General features: G+C 39.1%; 1 protein-coding gene and 1 long non-coding RNA gene across 4 annotated transcripts in view; one reads left to right on the forward strand and one right to left on the reverse strand.

Moving 5' to 3' along the window:
- The window catches only part of itga11a (integrin, alpha 11a), a 95,547-nt gene that overhangs the window by 21,163 nt on the left and 52,420 nt on the right, over nucleotides 1-21,964 (reverse strand). For 2 of the 3 annotated variants that reach the window (XM_088075129.1, XM_042491529.2), the window contains 12 exons: nucleotides 18,436-18,548; nucleotides 17,815-17,906; nucleotides 17,468-17,582; nucleotides 17,194-17,321; nucleotides 16,036-16,184; nucleotides 15,809-15,953; nucleotides 15,135-15,300; nucleotides 14,534-14,604; nucleotides 9,984-10,128; nucleotides 8,582-8,730; nucleotides 4,897-5,040; nucleotides 101-304 (listed from right to left, as the gene is read on the reverse strand). In XM_088075129.1, the coding sequence (XP_087931255.1) occupies nucleotides 101-304; nucleotides 4,897-5,040; nucleotides 8,582-8,730; nucleotides 9,984-10,128; nucleotides 14,534-14,604; nucleotides 15,135-15,300; nucleotides 15,809-15,953; nucleotides 16,036-16,184; nucleotides 17,194-17,321; nucleotides 17,468-17,582; nucleotides 17,815-17,906; nucleotides 18,436-18,548 (1,621 nt within the window). Of the gene's footprint in view, nucleotides 1-100; nucleotides 305-4,896; nucleotides 5,041-8,581; nucleotides 8,731-9,983; nucleotides 10,129-14,533; nucleotides 14,605-15,134; nucleotides 15,301-15,808; nucleotides 15,954-16,035; nucleotides 16,185-17,193; nucleotides 17,322-17,467; nucleotides 17,583-17,814; nucleotides 17,907-18,435; nucleotides 18,549-21,964 lie in introns of those variants that run through there. The other variant, XM_088075139.1, reaches the window with a different exon arrangement.
- Nucleotides 1,674-15,120, forward strand: LOC148190361 (uncharacterized). Its single transcript, XR_015776106.1, has 3 exons — nucleotides 1,674-1,827; nucleotides 8,507-8,733; nucleotides 14,496-15,120. It is a non-coding gene; the product is annotated as an uncharacterized LOC148190361 (long non-coding RNA).

Here is a 21,964-nt window from a genome sequence, read left to right on the forward strand (position 1 = left end):
ATACACATGATTTTAGTCAGTAGCAAAAAAACATACAAATATTGTAATACAATACAATAAAGATTGCTGTCTTTTAACTGTATTTTTTGCCCACCCCTACCTGTTTGTATTTGCGCAGTATTCTGTTGTGCTGACTGAAGAAAACATAAATGGCTCCTTTGTGGTCATCTTCCAGTGGAGCTCCCACCACCAAGTCATTGAAGCCGTCTCCGTTCAGATCCGGCACCGGAGCGAGCGACGAGCCAAAGCGTGCGTTCTGGCCTCCGTTATGGATTTCCAAAGCCCCCTCATAGACAAAACGATTCTGAGGGATAAACAAAAACATAATGACACTAAATCCTGTGTCGTTTTACGGCACACGTTAAAGCATATTACAAGTCACATAAAAACAGCCTGGTCTTGCTGCTATGAGGATGCATTTGTTGTTCTCCTATGATTCATTCTCGCTTCTTAAATATCCCTACCCTTAAAGGGATAGTTTGGATTTGCTTTGCCACAAGAATTTGATTATATATATATATTGGTATTATATAGACATTAGCTTTAGCAGGAGTCCCAAAGCTGAAGATCTGGCTGCTCATCCCAAAAAATTAACTGCAGCAAACAGGGTCAGTGAACAAAAACATTTTCAACCCACAACACAAGATGAAAAAAAAAACCTTTCATGTATTTCCAGAGCTTGAATCTGCTCCCAGACACTGTGTCCATGTATATGAGTTACTGGATTAGATGCTGCATCATGAGAACTATGTTAAAGCCACTGTAAAGACAACAGCAGTGTGCTTCTCGGACTGGTGCATTTGGGCAAAAAACCTTCCAAGTTTACTTTTGTTTGGGCCTCCCAGATAGGGTTCAGATTTGGCTGAGGTGTGTATTTCTTTGTTTTCATTACTCCCCGGTGCAGCACTGTTTCCAGCAAAGCATTAGTTAGTTTCTCTACAGTGTTGTGCTTAATGTTTATATTGCTACTGTAAAATATATTTCATATTTAAGGTATTGGCCACTGTTTTGGAAAACTGTTCTTTTGTCCAAAAGGCAACTACACTGTGAGAAAAAAATGCTTTATCCTCTCCAAACTTACTCCCACCAGGAAGTCTCAGAAAAAAACAGAACACCCACTTTTGTTGATGCAGCTACCAGTTAAGACCTCACATGTTCAGAGCTTACATTAACCTCACTGTCTGAGTTAATGTCAACAAATCAATATAACAGACATCAAGTAACTCACTGCATCTTATGTCAAAATGCTAAGTTATCCATCAGGGGTTAAAGGGACAGTTTGGATCTTTTGAAGTGGGGTTTTATGAGGTACTTATCCAAGGTTCGTGACACAGATGTCAGTTGGCATGCCTCCAGTTTGGAGAAGTGACAGGAGTACTACCACAGAAGCTGAGCAAAGTACTGCTGTGGACGGAGTCAGCAACAAAACACATTTTAACACCTAAAAAAGAGTCCAACCAAAAATAATCAATGATTTTCGACAGGGAAATTAGGCTGTTTTAGCACTTTCCTTAAAGCCAGAATCTATTGAGAAAAACAGTGATTTAACGTTGCTGAACACAAGAGCTGCTGGTCTACCACTGCCTCAAACAGTTAGTTTGTCTGTGTTATTGTGTGTCTTTGGTGTGTAGGAGGGTTAGTTCGGATTTGCCAAAGTCGCACAATTACACAACCTAACAAACGGATTGAGGCAGCGGTGGACGAACAGCTCCTGTGTTCAGTGAGCTAAAAGGAGTCAAAAGGAGTCTGGTGGCTTTCAGGAAAGCATAGATGGGAAACTGACGCTGTTAAAGGCTTCCCTGTAGGAACAGATGGTCTGATGAAAAGGTAAAGCCATAAAAATACTCTCAATATAATGCACACTTAAACTGTTTTAGATTTTTTTTAAGTGGGACTTTTTTAGGAGGCTAACATCAGTTTTGTTTTTATTGTGGTATAATGGTTAGCATCCATGTTGGTACTCCTACTGCTTCTAGATTTAGTATTATTATTTTATTGAATTTTAACAAATTTTATACCAGTTCCGACTCACGTCTTTGTATCTTTTTTTTTTTTTACATTTTTTTTATCGGAATTATTATGAGTTTTAATTGTTAGTGCTGGTGGTTTGAATAACTTATGGTTAGTTGCTGGCTTTGTTTTGTGCTTTCAACTTCTACCTCACACTTAGAAGCACATTGTGCTTCCACCTGAAATGAAACATGCAACAAAAATTAAGTTTTGTTTGCTTGCCGCTTGCATGCAACTAGAATGCCTTAAAAATGCCACTCAGCATGCAAACTCGTGATACCTCCAACAAAACGTGACATGCACATGCATTAACAACATACAGAAAGCCTTTTACAGCATTCACATGTTCATATAGTATGAGTACATACACAGATCAAAGCTGTGCAGGACAAAAGCTTTATTAGAAACAGAAGCATATGACAAATGGATGTAATTCAAAATAGCACACATGCTGTAAAGAAAGCCCCACTGTGTGTCTTGTGTAAAGGGCTAAAGCCTTGTGGCAGAGTTTCCAGTCAAAGGGATGAACTGTTCTTCAAATGATCTGTCATCCATTTATTTACATGTCTTCTAAAAAGACCAAGAGAGAGTTTGTTGTCCTCTCTGCCCTCCATCTTGCTGAGTTTGTTGTTCCAGTTATCTCAAAACCATCTTTAGTCAACTAATCATGTTGGAATTTATAGAGGAAAAAGTAACATATCTTTTATATCTCAAATCAAACGAAAGATAAAATTTGGATCAGCTTCTGTGTTTTCCACATAATCCTTTAATTCTGCCTCTTTGATCTCTAATATCTTAAACATCTGGCAACAAAAAAAGTGAGGAATTTTACCTTTGGGTCGTAAAAGAACTAAAGAACGCTGTATAGCTTTAGTGTATTTATTTGAAGTTCTATTCTTAGCGAGTGCAAAGTCAGATGGAAAATACCCATGTCTTTGAACGCAACTAGCCGACTGGAATTTTTTTAAAAGACAAAAAGGAGCCAAATACTTCAGTCCATCAGTAGTCATGCATATCATTGCTCCACTTGGCATCCCAGCTCGTGATATAATTTAGGGTCGGCAGACGAAACATGAGATCACTTGTTATTTCAGTTGAATAAATGGGAAAGGGGGCTGATTTAGGGAGGCAGTTTTTACTTTTCGGCTACCTGATGTGTGCACGTGTAACAAAGAGGGAGATTGATGGAGAAATGGGGGGAAATATATTCAGCACTGTTTAAATCTGAAACACATGGTTTGTAAGGAGGCCATGAGGGGTCACGAACAGTCTGCAGTGGCTCAGGAATGAGTTAAAAAGTGCAGAATCTTTTTTCTTAGACAGTGAATCGAATTTAATTTTTGACCAGCTGCCAGACTTTAAACAACTTTATTTAACTTTGGACTTGTGAGTATTATCCTTTAAGTTTTAGTCAGAGCCTTCTGTGCAAAAGCAGCTTGTCATTGATTATCTGTACTTATCCCGTATTTACTGTAATTTAACAATAATTGACTGTATTCCAGCTATACCACCCATACTCTTCTGATAAGGCAATACATCCCACTCATAAAGTGTCAAAATGAATGAGACACAGGAAGGTGCATAAACAGGAAAATAATTTACAGCCATGCTAGCTGCTCTACGAGGCTGTGGACTCATAAGATGATCAATTGTCAATTGTATTGATTATAGCTGCTTTAACATCTCATGGCAATCGATCAAATGACTGTAGAGATCCTACAATAATGCACACCTGTTATAGCAAGTTGCTGGCAAGCTGAGATATTTAAAGGGACAATTCAACACAATATCAAACATACGCCTTCATCCTCTTATCTGTGTTGCACTTGAGAGTCATATCTGTTGAGTTTTCAAATAATTTTGGCGCTTGGAGCACCAAAAGCTTAGTGCCATCTAGTTCTATTTCACTGGAGAGAAGGCAGGCATCTGTACGGCAGATATCTCCAACCCTCTGCAACTCACACCAAAACAACCTGGATTAATGAACAGCACTACAGGTAGGCGGAAATGTATGCATTTTTTATTTTGGGGTGAATTGTCCCTTTAAATCTGGAGCGACCAACCAGCATCGCCATAGCTTAAACTCGGCTGCTTGCATGGCTTACAGTTGGTAGCACCATGTATACACAGGGCCAATGAAAATCTATTTTTAAGTCAAGTCTGCAGAATCAGATTGTAGATGGGTAATATTTACTGTAACCACAGGGACACATTTTTGAGGGCGCCCAACCTTAACTAGCCTAGAACAACATCACTGTCCAGCGTCCACAGCAACACCTGAATCAACCACACTGTGATTATTAATCGCCCTGAACATGTGGAATTACTGTTGTGATGTCGACAGCCATTTTAAATGAGTGATTTCTTTCTGTATGTGTTTTGTTTTGCCACCTGTGATGTGGTCTGGGCCACACCAGATATTTAAAAGCCTGTTCAATGGATTCAAAACAGCTGAAGACATTTATTATTCCAATAAGCCAGACAGACCTGGAGGAGCGGGAAATTTCCTTCTACTAAAGAAAGTTCTCTCCTACTAATGGTTTTTGCTGGAAATAGTTTTAAAAGGGGCAAAATACTTTCCTGTTGAGTTCATGCTAAACATCTAATAAAGTCCGCACACTGGCATGGCAGCATTTGATCCGTGCATTTGATCTGGACAAGGTCATGTGTCAAATGCCTGCCTGCAGCGAGTCAGTGTGTAAACTGTGGAGCAGGAATGCAGCAGAGTCTGGTTTGGCGCATGTTACCAGACACTTCTGGTGAGGGAGAAATTTGTGGGAATGCCTGGAGTTTGAACAGGTGCTGACCCAATTCTGTGTCAGAAATTGATTAATCCCTGTATGTGTCCTGCCTCTCTGCGTTTAAGTTTTTAGAGTTTATACTCACCATCTCGGTCACTCTGTAGATGTAGACCTTTCCCTTCTCCAAACCTCCACTAAAGAACATGGGTGCTGCCACCAAGAGGTTGTCAGTTATACCATCTCCGTCAATGTCCACAGGTGCAATCTCACTGCCGTAGTAGGAGCCGATCTGAAAGAGATATATGCATGCCTGTCATTGTAATATCTTTATTATTCATCAGTTTGATCAATTTGTGCCAACAACTGAAATAATGGATTTCTTTTATTGGAAGTGTTCTCTGAGCTTGATGAAAGATATATCATGAACGACTTTCCTGACAACAATGTACAGACTCATACAGAAGTAATCCCTCTCAATCATCACTTATGATCCACTAGAAGTGAGTGGCTGTGTAATTTTCTGCGGAGACTCTGCCTGTATTTTCTTATTTTCTGTGCCCGAGAAATGTATATGTGTGTACCCCAACAGCACTCAGCACTATAAAAAGATAGTGATGAGGAGCCAGACTGTAAGCAGCAGGCATCCATGAGACACAGTACCGAAAAAACACAAATATAGCGGTATGAAAAGCCAAACAACAGTAAATCTGGGGTTAGCTTTGTGAGCAAACAGCAACCTCCTGACAGAAGCTGAAGTGCCAAAACACTGCAACTCAACATGTCTCCAAAAGGGAATATATCCCCATAGACACCCATGTTAAAATGCCCAACTGAAAAACAGAAATTAACATGTTTACAGCTTGGTGTATAAAACGGTTTTGGTCTCTATAGCTTTTATAACACACTGAATTTCTCCCCTTGGGGATCAATAAAGTGTTATGTTGTTATCGTTTGTTTTGTTGTTTTTTTTAGTTTCCCTAATCCCTGTTAATGACAATTGTATGGGGCGATGATGATTTTTTTAAACCTAGGTAAGACGTTTTACAGCGTAGCTCAGTTTCATAACATTAAGGACATGTTAAAAACTGCAACCATTATAATGGTAATATATGTCAATTTTGTCATACATGTCTTTTTGTAAGTCTGTGGAAACCAACCTATTGTGTCGTTAATGTGTGAAAGAGCATTGGATAAAAGTGTGACATTTTTATGATCTATAAACTTTAGTGTATGGAAGAATGTCCATACCAGATTTTAAAACTTTAGACCGAACAGAACAAATGTTATGTGATTGTTCTTTATCATACTATATATAGCCTTTGGGCACAAATGGGTTAAAAGCAATCATTCAACAATGTGATAATAGTGATTCTTGGCTTCTCCGCTGTTTGTTGAACCACATGTTGTTTGCTGATTTATTGATGATCTGGAGTTGCTTATAAAGTCAAGTATTACAAGCAAATGGGGGCCTGTGTTGTGTCGGAGCGAGTGGTCAGAGTCCTAATGATTTTGTAGATGCTCAGAACGTGAGAGGTTTAAAGGGGAGGACTGGATCAGTTGCTGAAGTGGATGGAACATCATCTATTGCTTTTTAGATTAGAAACATCTGCCTATAAAAAAGCTATTTTCTCAAGAATACTGAGATCAAGACAGTTTTCTGCAAAAAAACATCTGCTGTTCTGGATGAGCTGTTGCTGACAAGGTACAATGTAAGCTGCTGCAGGATCACTTCAGGCCTGCAGCCTGTGAAGAGCTGCCAGCGATGTGTGTAGCAGTCATTATCACACGGAGTTCCATCTCATTTAAATGATGATTATTTTTAAACCTCATGTGACTCAGAGTGGATAAACAGATGATTTGCTGTACACTCAAATAAAAAACATCAACAACAATAATTTATAGCAACAAATCAAACATAAGCAGTAACAGGATAGTGTCCTCATGACAACTTGCACCATCATTGTAGTGTGTTGCGTTTACGACATTTGGACTGTTGTCATGGATCACAGTCATTTTTATTGAGCTCAAATTTCAAAGTGAAAATCCCTTTGGCTATTACACTTTCTGCTCAAAAATACAGCATGTCACAAAAATATTTCCGGCCATTTTGTCCTATTTTATTTGTTCCCGAATTGGAATAATTTTAATGCTTTCCAAAGTTAACGAGACAGACAATAGAGAGAAAGAGGAGATTTATCCCCCAAATCTGGCTCAAGTAGTTTTCCTGCACTGCCACTTGTGATCCTGGTTGTTGTGTACATTATGCAAGATCATGAAGCAATGCCACTTGAGGATGTTTGTCTTTGTTTTCTTAAAAACTCAAATTCATTTGTGTGTGCTTGCAAAATACGTGTCTCTCAAGAGTGTAGGGGAACTACAGTGGCCGACGCAAAAAACGAATAGTGCTATCTAGAGCCAGTGTTTGATTTGTCCATTCTGGACTGCAGTAGAACATGATGGACGCTTTTTTTAAGGTTTCAAAAACATGATTCTTATTTTCAGGTGACTACAAACTACCGAAAACGTAGTCATGAATATTATAGATAATTTCTGCCAATAGATGCTGCTAAATGCTACACACTAGACTTTTAAGACTTTTTAAAACAAGTTTTGATGTCTTCTGGAAGCAGTCTCATGACGTACTGTATATGACAGAGCTGTGAACAGATGAAGCAGCAACATGAAAAATGTCTTCTTCTTCTTCTTGACCTCTTGCTCTTCTTTTTGTTTTTGTTTATTTTATTTAATTGGATTTTATACAGTTTTTAATTGTGTACAAATAAACTGAACTAAATAAAAAAACACGACTGTTGATGCTCAAGGTCAGCATCAAATCAGATACTGTAGTCATCAATAAGTGTATTTTCTGCAAGTTTAATTGCAAAACACAAAGAAGTTTGCATCTTTTCACACAGATCATCCTTTTCACTTGTCATGTATGCTCTCGTCTCTGCTAAGAGTTTTTGGACAGATCAGGCACCGACACTTCCTTTGCCTATGTGCTGTGTTTTTTAGCTGGGTCTTTTTAGTAGGCCAAAATATGTTTTGCTGTGGCCCCCGTCCACGCCAGTACATTGCTTAACTTCTGTTCTTGTAGATTTGGATAATCTAGCAAAGCTACACAGTTCATTAAAATAAGAAAGGCAGAAACAACAGATGGTTTGGACCACCGTGCCAAGCTACATATCTTTAAACGTTACAGTTATGGCTGAAAATGACAATAGAGATGAACAAGTCTGCTGATTTCACATATCTCTGCAAGTGAAATCTATTGCCAGTTATCTACCTATAGGTGATTGTTGCTGCTAGCATGGTGTCACATTTATTTGGTTTTTGAAGATGAACTTGAAAAGGAAAAAAGTGCATATTTTTTAAATAAATAAATGCTGCTTTAAATGTTGTTTAACCAGCCTTAATTTACCTTTTATGACATATTGTGAGTTCATCAACTTTTTATGAATTACATACTTCTCAATTTAAAGACACTGGATATAGAATACAGAAAGGTCGGATTTTGCCCCTCTCTCGTCGTTATCAAAAACTACACTCTGGAAGACAGCAATGCATTTTGCTAAGGGGCCAAAAAATAACATGCAGACTGCACCATTTTTCCATAAAATGTAGTGATGTTACTCTATAAACACATACATCTATACAAACACAAACTTTAAAGACCCTCATGTTCCTATATAACTGGACTGCTCTTCATCAGTGTTTTATAACGATGTTTTATGACATTCTTTGTTGCACTGCAGCATTTTTCCAAAGCAAGCATGAGGGCTACATCAGCTGGCCTGCAGCTCTGATAAACGTGCTGGATGCCACAGTACCTGCTGGCCTTTGAGGGAGTGCAGGATGGTGAGGTTGCCCGAGTTCTTCAGAGTGAAGATGATCACTTTTCCGGTGTGGTTAAATCGTGGAGCTCCTGCTACGAGTAGACGACCGTTTCTGGCTGACACCACAGATGTCACAGTATAACCTGGTAATGTAAATACACACACATTAACTTTGCCTCTATTAACAGAAAGCAATCCTCTTAAGTTAGTAGACTTAGAGACCAAAGAAACCCATGTAGGATATAAGTTGTGTTGTTAGTAATAACCTTTTTATTCTATTAATTATGGTTCTGTAAATTAACCCAAAATGAGGCAAGAAAGTGCTTAAAATTAAAAAAAAATGTATATATTGCATGTACATTTTTATCTGTAACATGAACTTAAATTCATAATTCAAATGATTATAAGTATAGGTTTTTTGGACACAAAATATTTCAGGTCATTTGTTGTCACCTTTTTTATGAATTTGTTTAATATTTTTTCGTAAGTTTCTTGCCAAATTGGTCATTGCCTTTTCCCTCATTTTCCTTTGGAAGAAATCAAACCAATTTGCATAAGTTTCAAAGGGTTAAATAGCTTGTGAAAGGTGTTTGAATACTGATGTCGATCCAGGTTTCAAAGAGTTACAAAAACTGATAGCTTGATAGCCAAATTATAATAACGATCAGAGGCAATATGCTTTGTTCCACTGTTTGAATGTGCTAACAGTGATTGGTCTGACCTTTAGGTTGAGTTTCATGGTGGTGATCTGCATGACTCAAGGAAAAATAGTAAAACTTTGCAATTTGAGGGGTTAACACTGAATTCAGTTACACAGAACTGGATGTTCTGGTTTCTCAGGTTTCTCAGATTTCTTATTCTATTTCGTCTTTTCCCACTAAAAATTCCACTTACACCCCGTATACTTTTCCACCTTCATCTCTCATCTTCGTACCCCCTTCTTTTTTCCCCCAGCTTTAACTTTCTCCCTGCCTGTCCAAAATTATGCTTCCACCTCATATTACTATTGAGTCTAGAATGGCGTCCATTGGCAGCCTGGTGGATCAACTCAGAGACAAACCGCTGATGGTAAAAGCAGAGGTCTGTGGTGGTGGAGTGAGATGGGGTTGGATATGATGGGAAGCACTGGAGCAATGGGTACACTTTATGGAGATGGGTTGCAGCCCGGATAGTTAGTGTTAAACCACAGGTTTTCTACCGGGACAAGAGGATGTAGAGAAAAATTAAAAGTCTGGTGGTCATGGGAGAAAATGCCATAAACGGTGTTCAAGCACAGCCTTAATTATTAAAATAACACTGTACTTTTTTGTGCATTTCTTCTCCCATTAAAGACATTCATCAGAATCCAGTCCAGAGTTTTCTGCTCCATTAAAAGAATTTCTAAGGTGTTACTCACCCAAGTAGGCACCGTGGTTTTTAAGCTCTTCAGGGAACTCCTGAGTATACGAAGACTTTGGAGGAACCACTTTTCCCTGTCGTGTTTCTTTCAGCACTGCTCCGTTCCAATCATAAGCCCCGACTGCACCCACCAGAATCCCGTCCTGTAGGGGAGGTATGGTGTAGTTAATTTTTATACTTCCAACAGCAGCGTTATAGAGAATGATCTCATTGTTCTCCCTGTGCCTTACATGCATACAACATAGTAATTACTGTATATGATGATGACATGGAACTTAAAGTTTGACCACCACTTTGGAGCGCAGCCTGTGTGTTTGGCTCACCTTAGCTTCAGTCAGATTAATGATGGTGTAACTCCACTTGTGGTGAAACGTAATCTTGGGAACACTAGGGAGGTCCTCGCAATACTTTTGGATTAGTTTGAAAGAATATGAAGGAAATCTAATTAAATGTATCCGTTCCTCTCCCTCCCACAGTGCATCCGATCGCTTTCATGCGGACGTTGCTACAACAAGAACATGTTGAGGTATAAAGAAAACCAATGACCCATCTTAAAGGAATACTTCTCCCACAAAATGACCATTTGTAAATCATTTAGTCATGCTGCGTTACCTTGAATTTATAAAGAAAACTCTCTTGCATGCTTCCACGGAAAACACTGAACATACTGATTTATTGATCGATTGGGGCTGACATTTAAAAACTGCAAAACTTTATCAAAACATCAGTCCAAAACCTCACACAATATGCTTAGTACTTTTCTTAAAACTTAGTCTAGGAGTCTGGCTCTGATAAAGCCTCTTTTCCAATGCACAAAAACCCGCTAACATCTGGCTTTTTAATGATAACAGAAAAGATCATTATCTGCATTCACACCCAGGTCGAATGACTTTGCAGCTGTCACGTATCTCTCAGCATAAATAAAACACAACACTCTGAACACACTGTGAACACACTAACTTTCGCCCCTTAACTGGTGAGATGCAATGAGGCACAGACACAAATTACTGTCCATTTTCCTCTTAGCAGCGCTAAAACATCAATCCAAATGTAGTTTGCACTGAGTTTGAAAAAAGAGACTAAATTAGTAAGAGATACATTACAAAGAAATAGCCAGCATCTTCACAGATCTCTGTCAATGTTGCTTTTACAGTTGACCTGTTCTCCGACCTGTCCGTGATGTCAAATGTGACACACCAAAACAAGTTACGCACGCATGCACGCACTCACTCACACACTCACCCACACACTCACCCACTCACTCACTCACACACTCACACACCCACCTGCTGCAGAGCAGTGTAGACAGCCCTGCTCTACTGATAATGGGAAAGCAGTTTATAGCTTATTTGTCGCGGGTTTCACAGTGTTTTTGTTTTTTCTTTTTCTTTTTTTAAATGCATGCCTTCATTTTGGTGGAAAAGGGGTAATAATGTTACCTTCAGTTCATTAGTAAAGTACAATTAGTAAAGATTTTGCAAAATGCATTTGTTTTTGAAGTACTGAGCCCACAGCTGGAAAAAAGATATCTTATATACTATTATCATTATACTGCCGGAGTTGTGTGATAATTTTGTTAACCAATGTTTTATTATAGTTTTCCTGTTTGCAAATGTGGCCCCAGTCAATCAATAAATCAACATGTTCAAAGTATTCTTCATGAATTCTAGGTAACACAGCATGACTAACTGATTTACACATGGTCATTTAACGGGTGAAGTATTACTCTAAGGTGAATGAATGAACTGATCTTTTTGTAAGCGTCCCGTCATCTCATTGTCCCCCGTATGAATTAACAAGACTACAGAGAAGAGCTTCCATCCATAGGATATGCAGGGAACACATCCCCCTAAATACTGTACATAGAACAAGTGCATTTGTTCAACCTAATAAAAAACATTAAAGTTCCTGAGGACGTTTTTTAACAAAAATCTACACCATGAACTGATGCAGAAAAGGCATAAATTGGTGCATAAGAATTCACCAGAATGCAAGAAATTATGTGTTTGACACTCAAAAGTTTCTGGCAAAGGCCTCCCAAACCCCAAGTTTCATATATGTCAGAACTTGAAGGTCTGGTGTCAAGATTCTGCACTTTGCACAACCACCATCCTCCCCAACTTCATCCTTAAAAAGCCTAAGTAGCCATAGATAAAGTGTTTCGTGTCCTGAAAAGAAATGTTTCATAACATATCAAGGCAGCCATTATGCTGCGTAACAACATAATTAAGGATACATAAGGTAACATAAAAACACAGTTTCTAAGAGACAGAGTTCCACATATACAAGTTCATCATCCAGGGCCCATTTTGTTGTTTATTCTCTTACTTTGGCTATTATTGTCCACATTGATTTACGTATTTCATAGCCACACTCACAGGAATCTGACCACAAATCTTCTGTTATGGCAAGTTGGAGCTTATCCATAAGCAGAGTTTGCAACAAAGCAACAAGACAAACTTTAAGTCTGCTTATCCATCCTGTATTTAAGCCTTCTTCTCTCTGGGAAGTTTAAAAAAAAGCTACTGGTGGAACTAAATTCATGACAGCTACTTCATCAACAGTCACAACAGCTACAGTGGAACATTTTCACACATTCACAAACCACAGTGTTCAAGTCCATTATCACATCACTTCTGAATCTTGATCAGTGTGTTTTAAATCGTCATGCAACAAAGGAAACAAACCAGCAAGTGCAATTAGCTGCAGACACAAGGAGGGCTAGAGGATTTTCTATCTTCCATGGTTCACCATACTTTGTATCACTGACACTGTAATTACAGGGTTGCTCTGCTTAATGAGCTCAGCTCTGTTTCTTGCCGTACACAATATGCCGACAACACAGTTTCCAGCGTTTGAGTGTTTGCTGGAAGGTTCACGATTCCTTCCTGAAAGATGGAATTGTGTGCTCACCGCGCTCGCACTACGTCACTGAGTCTGACAGCGGCTTTACGCCAATGTGGTCATCTGTTTTGGTCAAAATGGTCTCCATGGCAAATGAATGAAACCCCAAAACAGTTCAACCTTATAAACCAGTGACCTATTTTGACTGCAGTTGCAAAGATGGCCATGACGGAGGGGGCCAGAGTTGTGGTTCTAGATAAATATACAAAAGTACAGAGAGGATATATACACTTTATACCAAGTCTACAAACAACTGATATATATTCTGCATTGTGGTACATGCAGGAATCAGTTTTGTAAATATAAACTAAACTGCAGGAAAGCTTTAAGGTTATTGTTTAGTTAGTTAACAAAACAAACAGAGAAACTGCTATTTATGCAGATGCATGAAATGTCTATATGGATAGTATAAGCCAGGAAAACACAACTTGCTTTGCTTGGGCCACACTTTTGCAAATGACAGGAGGCCAGGGACTTTTTTTTAGAATTTTAGGAGGTTTCTATGATTTTAGGACATTTCTCATATTTCAGGATGTTTATAGGATTTTTTGGACATTTCTACGCTTTTAGGACATTTCTAGGATTTAAGGCCATTTCTAGGATTTTAGGACGTTAGAGGCTAAGTTAGGATTTCTGTCAGTGGAATGCAGGGGGATCCACTGGCATTAAAAAAAACAATAAAAACATGTTATATTTTGATGCTGTTTCATTCAATGAGGCATCATATGTATACTAAAAGAACAAAAACAGTTCCCAGTGTGAATACGTTTATTTTTATTGTGAATTAGAAAATGGTTGGGGACCACCTGGCACCCTATCGAGGGCCAGATTTGGCCAGCGGGCCGTGTGTTGAGTATCACTGGTATATGACATAAGCAGCCTTCAGAGTTGGCACGTGTCACATTCAGGAAAACCATCTGGTCCTTCAGGACTGTTTTCCTCCTTTAAAGCTCTGACATTCTTTCCAATAAGTTATCCTACTCTCAACACTCAGGTTGGTGCTGTTGAGCATCTCTGGAATCTGGCCTTGTGGATAAAATTTCCAGCCATTCCTGCCACCCAGCTGCAAATTCTGCTATATATTTATTTTTCATCATAAATGGGATATATTTATTCCTCTCCTGACAAATCACACTGTGATGGGAACTGGAAAATCAAAGCAGAGCCAGAAAGAGTGGGATTAATATCAATGAATTGGTGTGCACAGCAGGTAGAGGAGAGGAGATGTGACTTATCTCCCTCTTCCAGCTGTGTCACCCAAAAAACCGGCACACCTGCAACCATTTCCTCCCAGATACAATCAAAAGGTGAAGTTAAAGGAAAAATAAACTATTCTGCAGCAGCACTGTCTCAATCTCGTCTCAGCCTCTCACTAGTATGTTTCCCCGGGGAACAAACGGTGTCTTATTACCCATCACTGCATGCTTGAAGTGGAAAAAGGCCTGTCTCTTCTGTCAGGGGCTCCTAAATCAGGATGACCTAAACCTCTGGGGCCACACAGCAGGCCCCTCAGGGGGGGACTGGAAAGTGATAAATGGCAGGTTTTGGGGAGGAGTTATGATGCGCCAGAAATTGAGACAATGTGTGTTGTTCCATATGTTGACAGATGATATGAGGCAACGCGGCAGCAGAAGTCAGACTCACCTCCACGTTGTGTGCGGAAAATCCAGCCTGAGACATCTGGAGGCCAAACGCCGTCCCGTTCTTACTGGTTCCTGTGTAAACAAATCAGTCTTTTACAGTTTGCTGCAGCAGCAAAGAAATTTAAGCTGCCAACCACAATTAAAACCTGAGAAGAACCAAGGTATTGGAGTCTTGATGTGGACTTTTCAGATATAAGAGACAGGCTTAATTTAACAATACCCCTGCACTTTATGATTATTTTCATGACTGAATATTTTATTCATCACATTAAGTGTTTAGTCTAGAACCACTGGAACCAGCCCATGTTTGGCATTTTAGCTTGATAAATAACTTCTTGATCAAATATATTATTACAATTATTTTTTACTGAGTAATTTACTAATTACCTTTTCTTCTAGGTTTCCCCTGCATGTCTCCTTTTCTTAAAATGCATAACATTGTTACACGTATGTGCTAAATAAATAAAATCAAGTATGAACCTACAGAATTAGCATCATAGGTCCTGTTTAAGGGCAATGTGATTCTTCTTTTAACTTCTTCTACTTTTTTATGTGTTGCTGTAGACGAATGTAATGCAGTTCAACTGAGTTCTGTGCAAAACCTTCCAAACTGAAGATGCGCTCTCCAAGTGCGTCCACAATATCCTTCAGCGCCGACTCGTCTGTCACGTTAAAGAAGTGTTTGTCGTCTGGGTCACTGGCGATGTACTTGATTTCATTGAGGAAGGCCTCGGGGTTGATTCCTCTTCGGTTGTAGTAGCCGAGAACCTGTGAGGAGAATATTAAACCATCTGTCAGTGTCAACCAACTGGATTAATCTGTCAAATCTAAAAGCCCTAAAACAGGTTAAAATTAGTACTCTTTGGGAAGGTTTCAGAGGATTTAGGTTCTCTACGTAAGTGCCAATGCTGTCAACAATTCCAGTTGGTTTTCGACAAAATGACTTCAGAGTTTTTGCTGAGATGCCTGGCGAAGCCACAGGATGGAATCAAGTGTGCCATTAGCTGCACCAGCACAAACCAAAGAATAATGTGGTCTGGAGGAGATCATTTACACCTTTAACTCACTTCCACTAAGCTTACAGTATTTGGAGCTCTCCGTGGGCTACGAGTGTTTTTGGCTCCATACTCAACTGAACTCCATGAGGTCACCTCATTAATGTTTATGGCGTTTTAAAGCTGCAGTGGAAATTTATTAGCCACCAGAAAACTAGGTTAAAACCTATAAAGTGTTAGCCATCTAACTCAGGTAAATAACAGATCTATAGCAGACTCACAGCAATGGCATAACGGGTGATGCCGTCAGCCTCACTGTCCTCGATGGCTTGCTGCAGATCTGGACTGTCATGTGACTCTCCGTCAGTTATCACTATCATCACCTTCTTGGCGCCGCGCCGACCTCCTTGTTTGAAAGCTTGTGAGCTGTGAAAACATTTTCATTTTCATGTTCAGTAAATAAATCACAGAATGGAGGAGTAGTGAAGTAGTAACGGAGATACTGTACCGTGCTACGTTGATGCCAAGAGCTGTGTTGGTCTCCTCTCCACCTCGCTGGTTGATACTGCGTGCTCTCTTCACCACTTCCTCAACAGATTTGTAGTCGCTGAGTTTGAATTCATGGACCACCTTCTCACCGTACTGAACGACTCCAACCTGTCCAGAGAAACACAACGACAAATCATCTAAATCAACACAGTTTAGTCTTCTTGCAGTTAAAGGAGCTCCATACAGCATTCAGAGCATTTATACAGCAGCAAACCCCTATTTGCTTTGTAATGATTCAGTGGAGTCATGATGTCCTGAGCAGAGAATGAAGTCATGTTATCTCTGTTTGTTTGTGTTACAATCAGCGCTTCTCTGTCTATTGTTGCAGTGGACAGTCCGACTGCGTATGCATGTTAGAGACAATGGCAGTGAGCGACACAGACTTTGTGGTGGTTTTGTGTTTTTTTGGGTCATTTTCTGTCTTACTGAGGTCAATGTGTTCATCTTTGAAGTCGTTTTTTTTCTGTTTGTTTTGATTCTTGGTCACTTGGTGGTCATTTTACATCTCTTTGTGATTGTTTTGCCTGTTTTTGTAGTTATTTTGTTTCTTTTTGTAGTTCTTTCCATCTTTTTTAGGTCTTTGTGTGTCTCTTTGTGGTCATTTTGCATCTCCTCCTTGTTGGTAAGTGTTAATTTGAGTGATATTTTATGATCCCCTGACACTGTAGGCCCTGGGGTCTGTGCCCACTAGGCACGTTCAGTCATCCACCCATGCGTGTTTCCTTCTGGCCACCCACTGTGTTGTCACTAAAGTGTAGCACTCACCTTCCGGTGCCCCCCTTCTAGGTTAGCACAGTTAGATCTGTCGGCACTGTTGCCTTTGTTAGCCAGCTCATGGAGTAAGCCCCATTCGCCAGTCTGAATCAGACTCTAAATCAGAGATATCCTCTGAATATCATGAACAGCTCCTTTGACTACAATGATGATTAGATATAAATTTCAACCAACACAGTAGCCTAAAAAATCTTTCTTGAACACAGGCACACATAAAAGTAATACAGAATATACTATCAGGAAATTACTTTTATGTAAATGTAGTCAAGTATTTAAATGTATCCAACAAGGAACATTACCAATACACTCATCTTCTTTTAGTATTCCTTCATTTTTTACACACCTGTATTTGTCCTGGTCCAATATAGAACTTCTGCAGAATGTTGATGAGAAAAGCCTGCACTTCATACCAAGGGTAGATGGAGTTTGAGCCATCCAAAACGATCACTATGTCCATATAGGTCTCACATCCTGGAAAAACATTTACAGATGAGACTTAATCACGAGAGCGCAAACACGCAGAAAACAGATGTTCATAAATGAGGAAATAATCCCCTGCTGTGACTAACAACTGTCCATGAGTGTTTGTCAAACAGGAAAGATACTTTACGGCTTACTCTGAAAGGCAGGCGCAATCGTTCTGGAGAACTTGAAGCTTGCGTTGACTCTGGAGCAAATGCCGGTGCTGTAGTAAGAGCTGCCGCACTCATAGGACCAGAGCGGCCCACAGGCCTGAGACATAAAAGAAAGCATTTATACAAGCGAGCTCAGCACATTACAGAGAGTTAGGTTCATGCTCTCAGAGAACTTCCATGGGGAGCACTGCAGTATAACAACCGTGTAATCAAAAGACTATCTTGTGGGATTTTTTCCATTTTGGCCATTGCAATTTTATTAAATGTGTTCTTACTTACTCAAAAGGTTCTGCAGCAACAGGCCGTCACGGTATGGGTTTTAAACTCACCACAAAGCTGTTGTCTTTAGGGTTTGATGTCAGCGTCATTCCCAGCCTCATCTTGTCCTTTCGCTCGGACACGTTGGTGAGAGATATCCTTCCTTGAGAGAAAATGAATCTCTTTGAGAGGATCTTGGATGCACAGACTCGTATTATATACATAAACACATTCACTATCCTTCAGAGAAAAACAGGAGTTCCACCATCTGGGACTTTGGTTTGTTATTGCTGTCTGGGCAGCCAAAGCAGCGTCTACATCCTCAGACCTAAACGTTTACTTGACAAAACTTCCTGTGCCTTCCTAACCGGGACAACACATGTGCAACTGGCATGAAGAGGCATGCGGTGGGATGTGTGGTGTAACACACATGTGGAAATGTACATTAACCAGTTAAAAAAAAAAAACAGTAAAATGTGGAACGATTGGTATGGTAACCACACTCCTGTTTCACACATGCCAACGTGATGTTTACTAAAACACATGCAGAGACGCGCACAGACATAACAACACTAATACAATACATGCATACACATTTATCCAGATGATACACATTAATGATTGTCACTGTTTGTAGTCGTGTATCGTTTGATTTTTGGTTAGAACGTGAGTGGGTTTTCAGGATATTTTACCTAAGTTGAGCTTGGTGCAACCATTGCCATTGGTTCGTCTGCTCAGGGAACATTTATAAACATCTCCCGTCTGGTAAGGGCCATTCATCTCATATGGAGCGCCCACTAATAACCTGCAAAGACATCAAAATGAACAAAAGTTAGCATCACTTACATATATCAATATTAAAGCCATACTATACCCTTAAATGACAATTTGTATATAAATTAGCTAATCCTTTAAAATACCAAAGTCACAAAAAAGCACAAACTAACTAATCAAGGCAGTGGTACACCAGTAGCTCCTGAATTTAGTGAGGTAAAATTACTGTTTTTGTCAGTGGAGTCCAGCTTTGAAGAAAGTACAGGTAAGTTTCACTTTTAGTGCAGTTCTCTGCCAAAAAGCCTGTCTTTTTGGCAAGAATTGACCATATGACTTGGATCATACTGTGCCAGTTGTTTTTAGAGTCTGTAAACAGATGTTTTGAAATTTGTTGTTAAACCCGTCCTGCATGAGCTCAAATGATCAAGAATATTCACCATCTTTGCTCACAAGCGGCATTTAGGAAAAACAAAGTTTTCTTTACAATATAGCACGAGGCGAGTAATCGATAAACAAGTGGTGATTTGGCAATGAAGTACCCTGTTAAAGTGTGCATTACACAATGTCTCAGCTTTTATTTACTGCCTGTTAAGAGTAATAGTAGAGTAAGATTGAAAACAGCTTTTGCTCTATCTAAGAATGAGTCTTTGTCTGGTATCCAATTCTCTGAGCGACATGACTGTGACTGTGGACATCAGCGACTGACAGAAAGCACACAGGCTGACCTGGAAGGTTTTAAAACTTTATTTATTCAAGGACGCTGACTAAGCATGTTAAATCATGTCCAGCAGCACTAGACTTCACATTCATAAACAATTTCACACTCACTTAGTAGCTGGCCAGTGCAACCAGTCATCTCCTCCAGATATCACCATGTCCCGATCAATCATTCGCATGAAAATTATTCAGCATTAGCAAAATATGGGGAAACACACATATCTTGTCTAAAATATGACACAATGCATTCTGCACTATTTTTAATGCCATGTGTGCCAATGTATGTGCCAGTTTCTTATTCAAACAATGTCTCCATGTAGTGACCAACATAAAGCTACAGAGAGGTTATGGTTAGACAACTAAACTACCTGAACAGAAGTTTTAGAAAGAGGGATGTAAGTTATTTACTTTTGCCATTAAGATGAAAAACAGACACAGACTTTTGATCTATTTTCTGTGATCCCAACAATCACTGCTGAATGATTCCCCGAACAATTTAATTTCATGTGGACTTTCCGATGAATAAAGCTAATTCTGAGGAATTTTGTCGTCATGGACGACCACAGGGTTTCGATTCGGGGGCTGCGTGTCAGAGTGCTGGACATTCTTCTAACATGACGTAGTGTGTGTGAGGAGTCGGTCATGCACTTGACTTCACAGTGAGTTTCCTGTGCGAGGTCAGTGTGGCCATATAAATGTCACTGAAAGGTTTTAGACGACTTGACGTGATGGAGAATATAAAGTCGTCTGGCATGTTTACTTCAGGACTCATGAAGGGCATAAAGACCTTAAAGGGAGCCATAATTTACATGTATGTCAGAGATAAAAACTCTTATGTCATACAGGTCTTTTGTAGGTCTATGTTTTTATGGTGTTTATGAGCCTCAGTCCTATTCTTTACAATTACATGATGGACAATTTAAGTTTTTTTAATCTCCAATCTCTTTGTTTAACAAACAAAAAAGGTGTTCAAGTTGTTTATCGATTATTGACGATTTTCATAGAACTCCTTTCAGTTTTCCAGTGGCTGTTTAAAACACAAACTTTTACTCTGTTACACTTTTTTCAAATAAGTTGTACCTCTAACAGCTGTTTTTAATAACATATCTAGCTATTTATCATTTTTCTATTGAGAAAATGATTAATTGTTGAAGTGTAGGTGGAACAGAAAGTTTTGGACACTCCATGCCATGGGCCCAGACCAAGCGCCAGTGTTGATTAGTTGGGGATGAGATCACTAGGCAATTACAGATTTTGGCAAAACTTAAGCAATATTTTTTAAATGTCAATAAAACACAATTGCGAGATGACTATGTTTCCGCTGAGTGATGTTAAGCGACTTCTCTCGCAGTAACACTCCAAGAAGCATGGTGATGGATGTTCAAAACATTAGCAGGTTTGTTTCTATTGCAGCCACCGCACTAGCCGTCATTATTTCCAATCGATGTAGGCGTTTTATGCGAGCGATAACGGAAAGGCAAGCTCCTTATACATGGGAGCAGCCACGTATGAGGGATTTCTGAGAGGTGATAGTCCACAATTTCACAGAGGAATTGTGGATTCAAAACTTCTGGATGATCCAATCAGCTTTTGAAGAGTGATGCAATGCAATGCGACACCTCTTGTAGCGCCTGCTGCATCATGCCTGAAGGAGTCTGTTCCTACTGAGTGCATAGCCGTAGCATCATGTGACCTATAAAAGTGAAAAGTGTTTCCATCGCAGTTTTACGAAATTTGGCTTTTTCAAATCACCTGAAATACCACCTCATGCAAGCGTAAAACTTTTTTCTGTGATAAATGAAAGTTTTTCACCAAATTTTCCATTAGACTATCAAAAGTTTTTATCTTTTTGTTTGGTTTTAAGAGATTAAATGGTGCATAAATTCACAAATTTTGTCATTTGCCTGGTTCTGGATGTGGAAGTTTAATTACAATTACCTGTTGAATGTAGAAAACAGAGGTCATTAATTGTATCTCATGAAGATATCCACTACTCAAGTACTTCTTTACAAAATCATTTTTTTTTACTCTTACTCTAGTTATTTTAATGAGTACTTTCACTTCTACTTGAGCCAATGTAACTATAAAATATCAATACTTTTACTTGAATACACTTTTTGTTTCCTCTACCCACGACTAAGTGTTTCTCTCTATATGTTGTGATGTGTGTCTGCAATCACATGATATCTTTGTATAAAATGCATCATTATTTCTACATCTCGGCACTGTTAAAAGTCAAGAGGCTTAATGTCCAACTGCCTCAGGTTCTAAATATGTTAACAGATCACATGACACAAGACCGGCCGCAGCTCTATCAATACATGGGGAATTTTTCATAGTGTACTGCAGTTCATACAGTACAACCGATTTATAGTAAACATGCATTGTCTAAAGATATAACAATATCAGCATTTAAAAAAACTGAGAATATTGCGATAGTAACACAGCTGTACTGTTAAATAGGACCTAAAATAGTGATTTTAAGAAATATCAGCAGTAATGGAGTATGCTCACAATGCTTTTTAACCACTGAAAAAGCAGCAATAAATTCTGTAATTAAGTGTTACATTTAAATTGTTGTGTAAAAGGCAGAGAAAAGGAAATTTCAAAGCACTTTAGACAAAAGCATTACATAAATGAGGCCATTAAGCATTTAAAGTGCACTGTCACTTCTTGCTCCAAGTCTCCCATCAACTTTTATGACAATCCTCACATGATGAGGGACTGAAA

This window comes from Plectropomus leopardus, chromosome 1 (genome assembly GCF_026936395.1).
Source record: "Plectropomus leopardus strain MGB_pleo_1.0 chromosome 1, ASM2693639v1, whole genome shotgun sequence".
Classification (NCBI taxonomy): Eukaryota; Metazoa; Chordata; class Actinopteri; order Perciformes; family Serranidae; genus Plectropomus; species Plectropomus leopardus.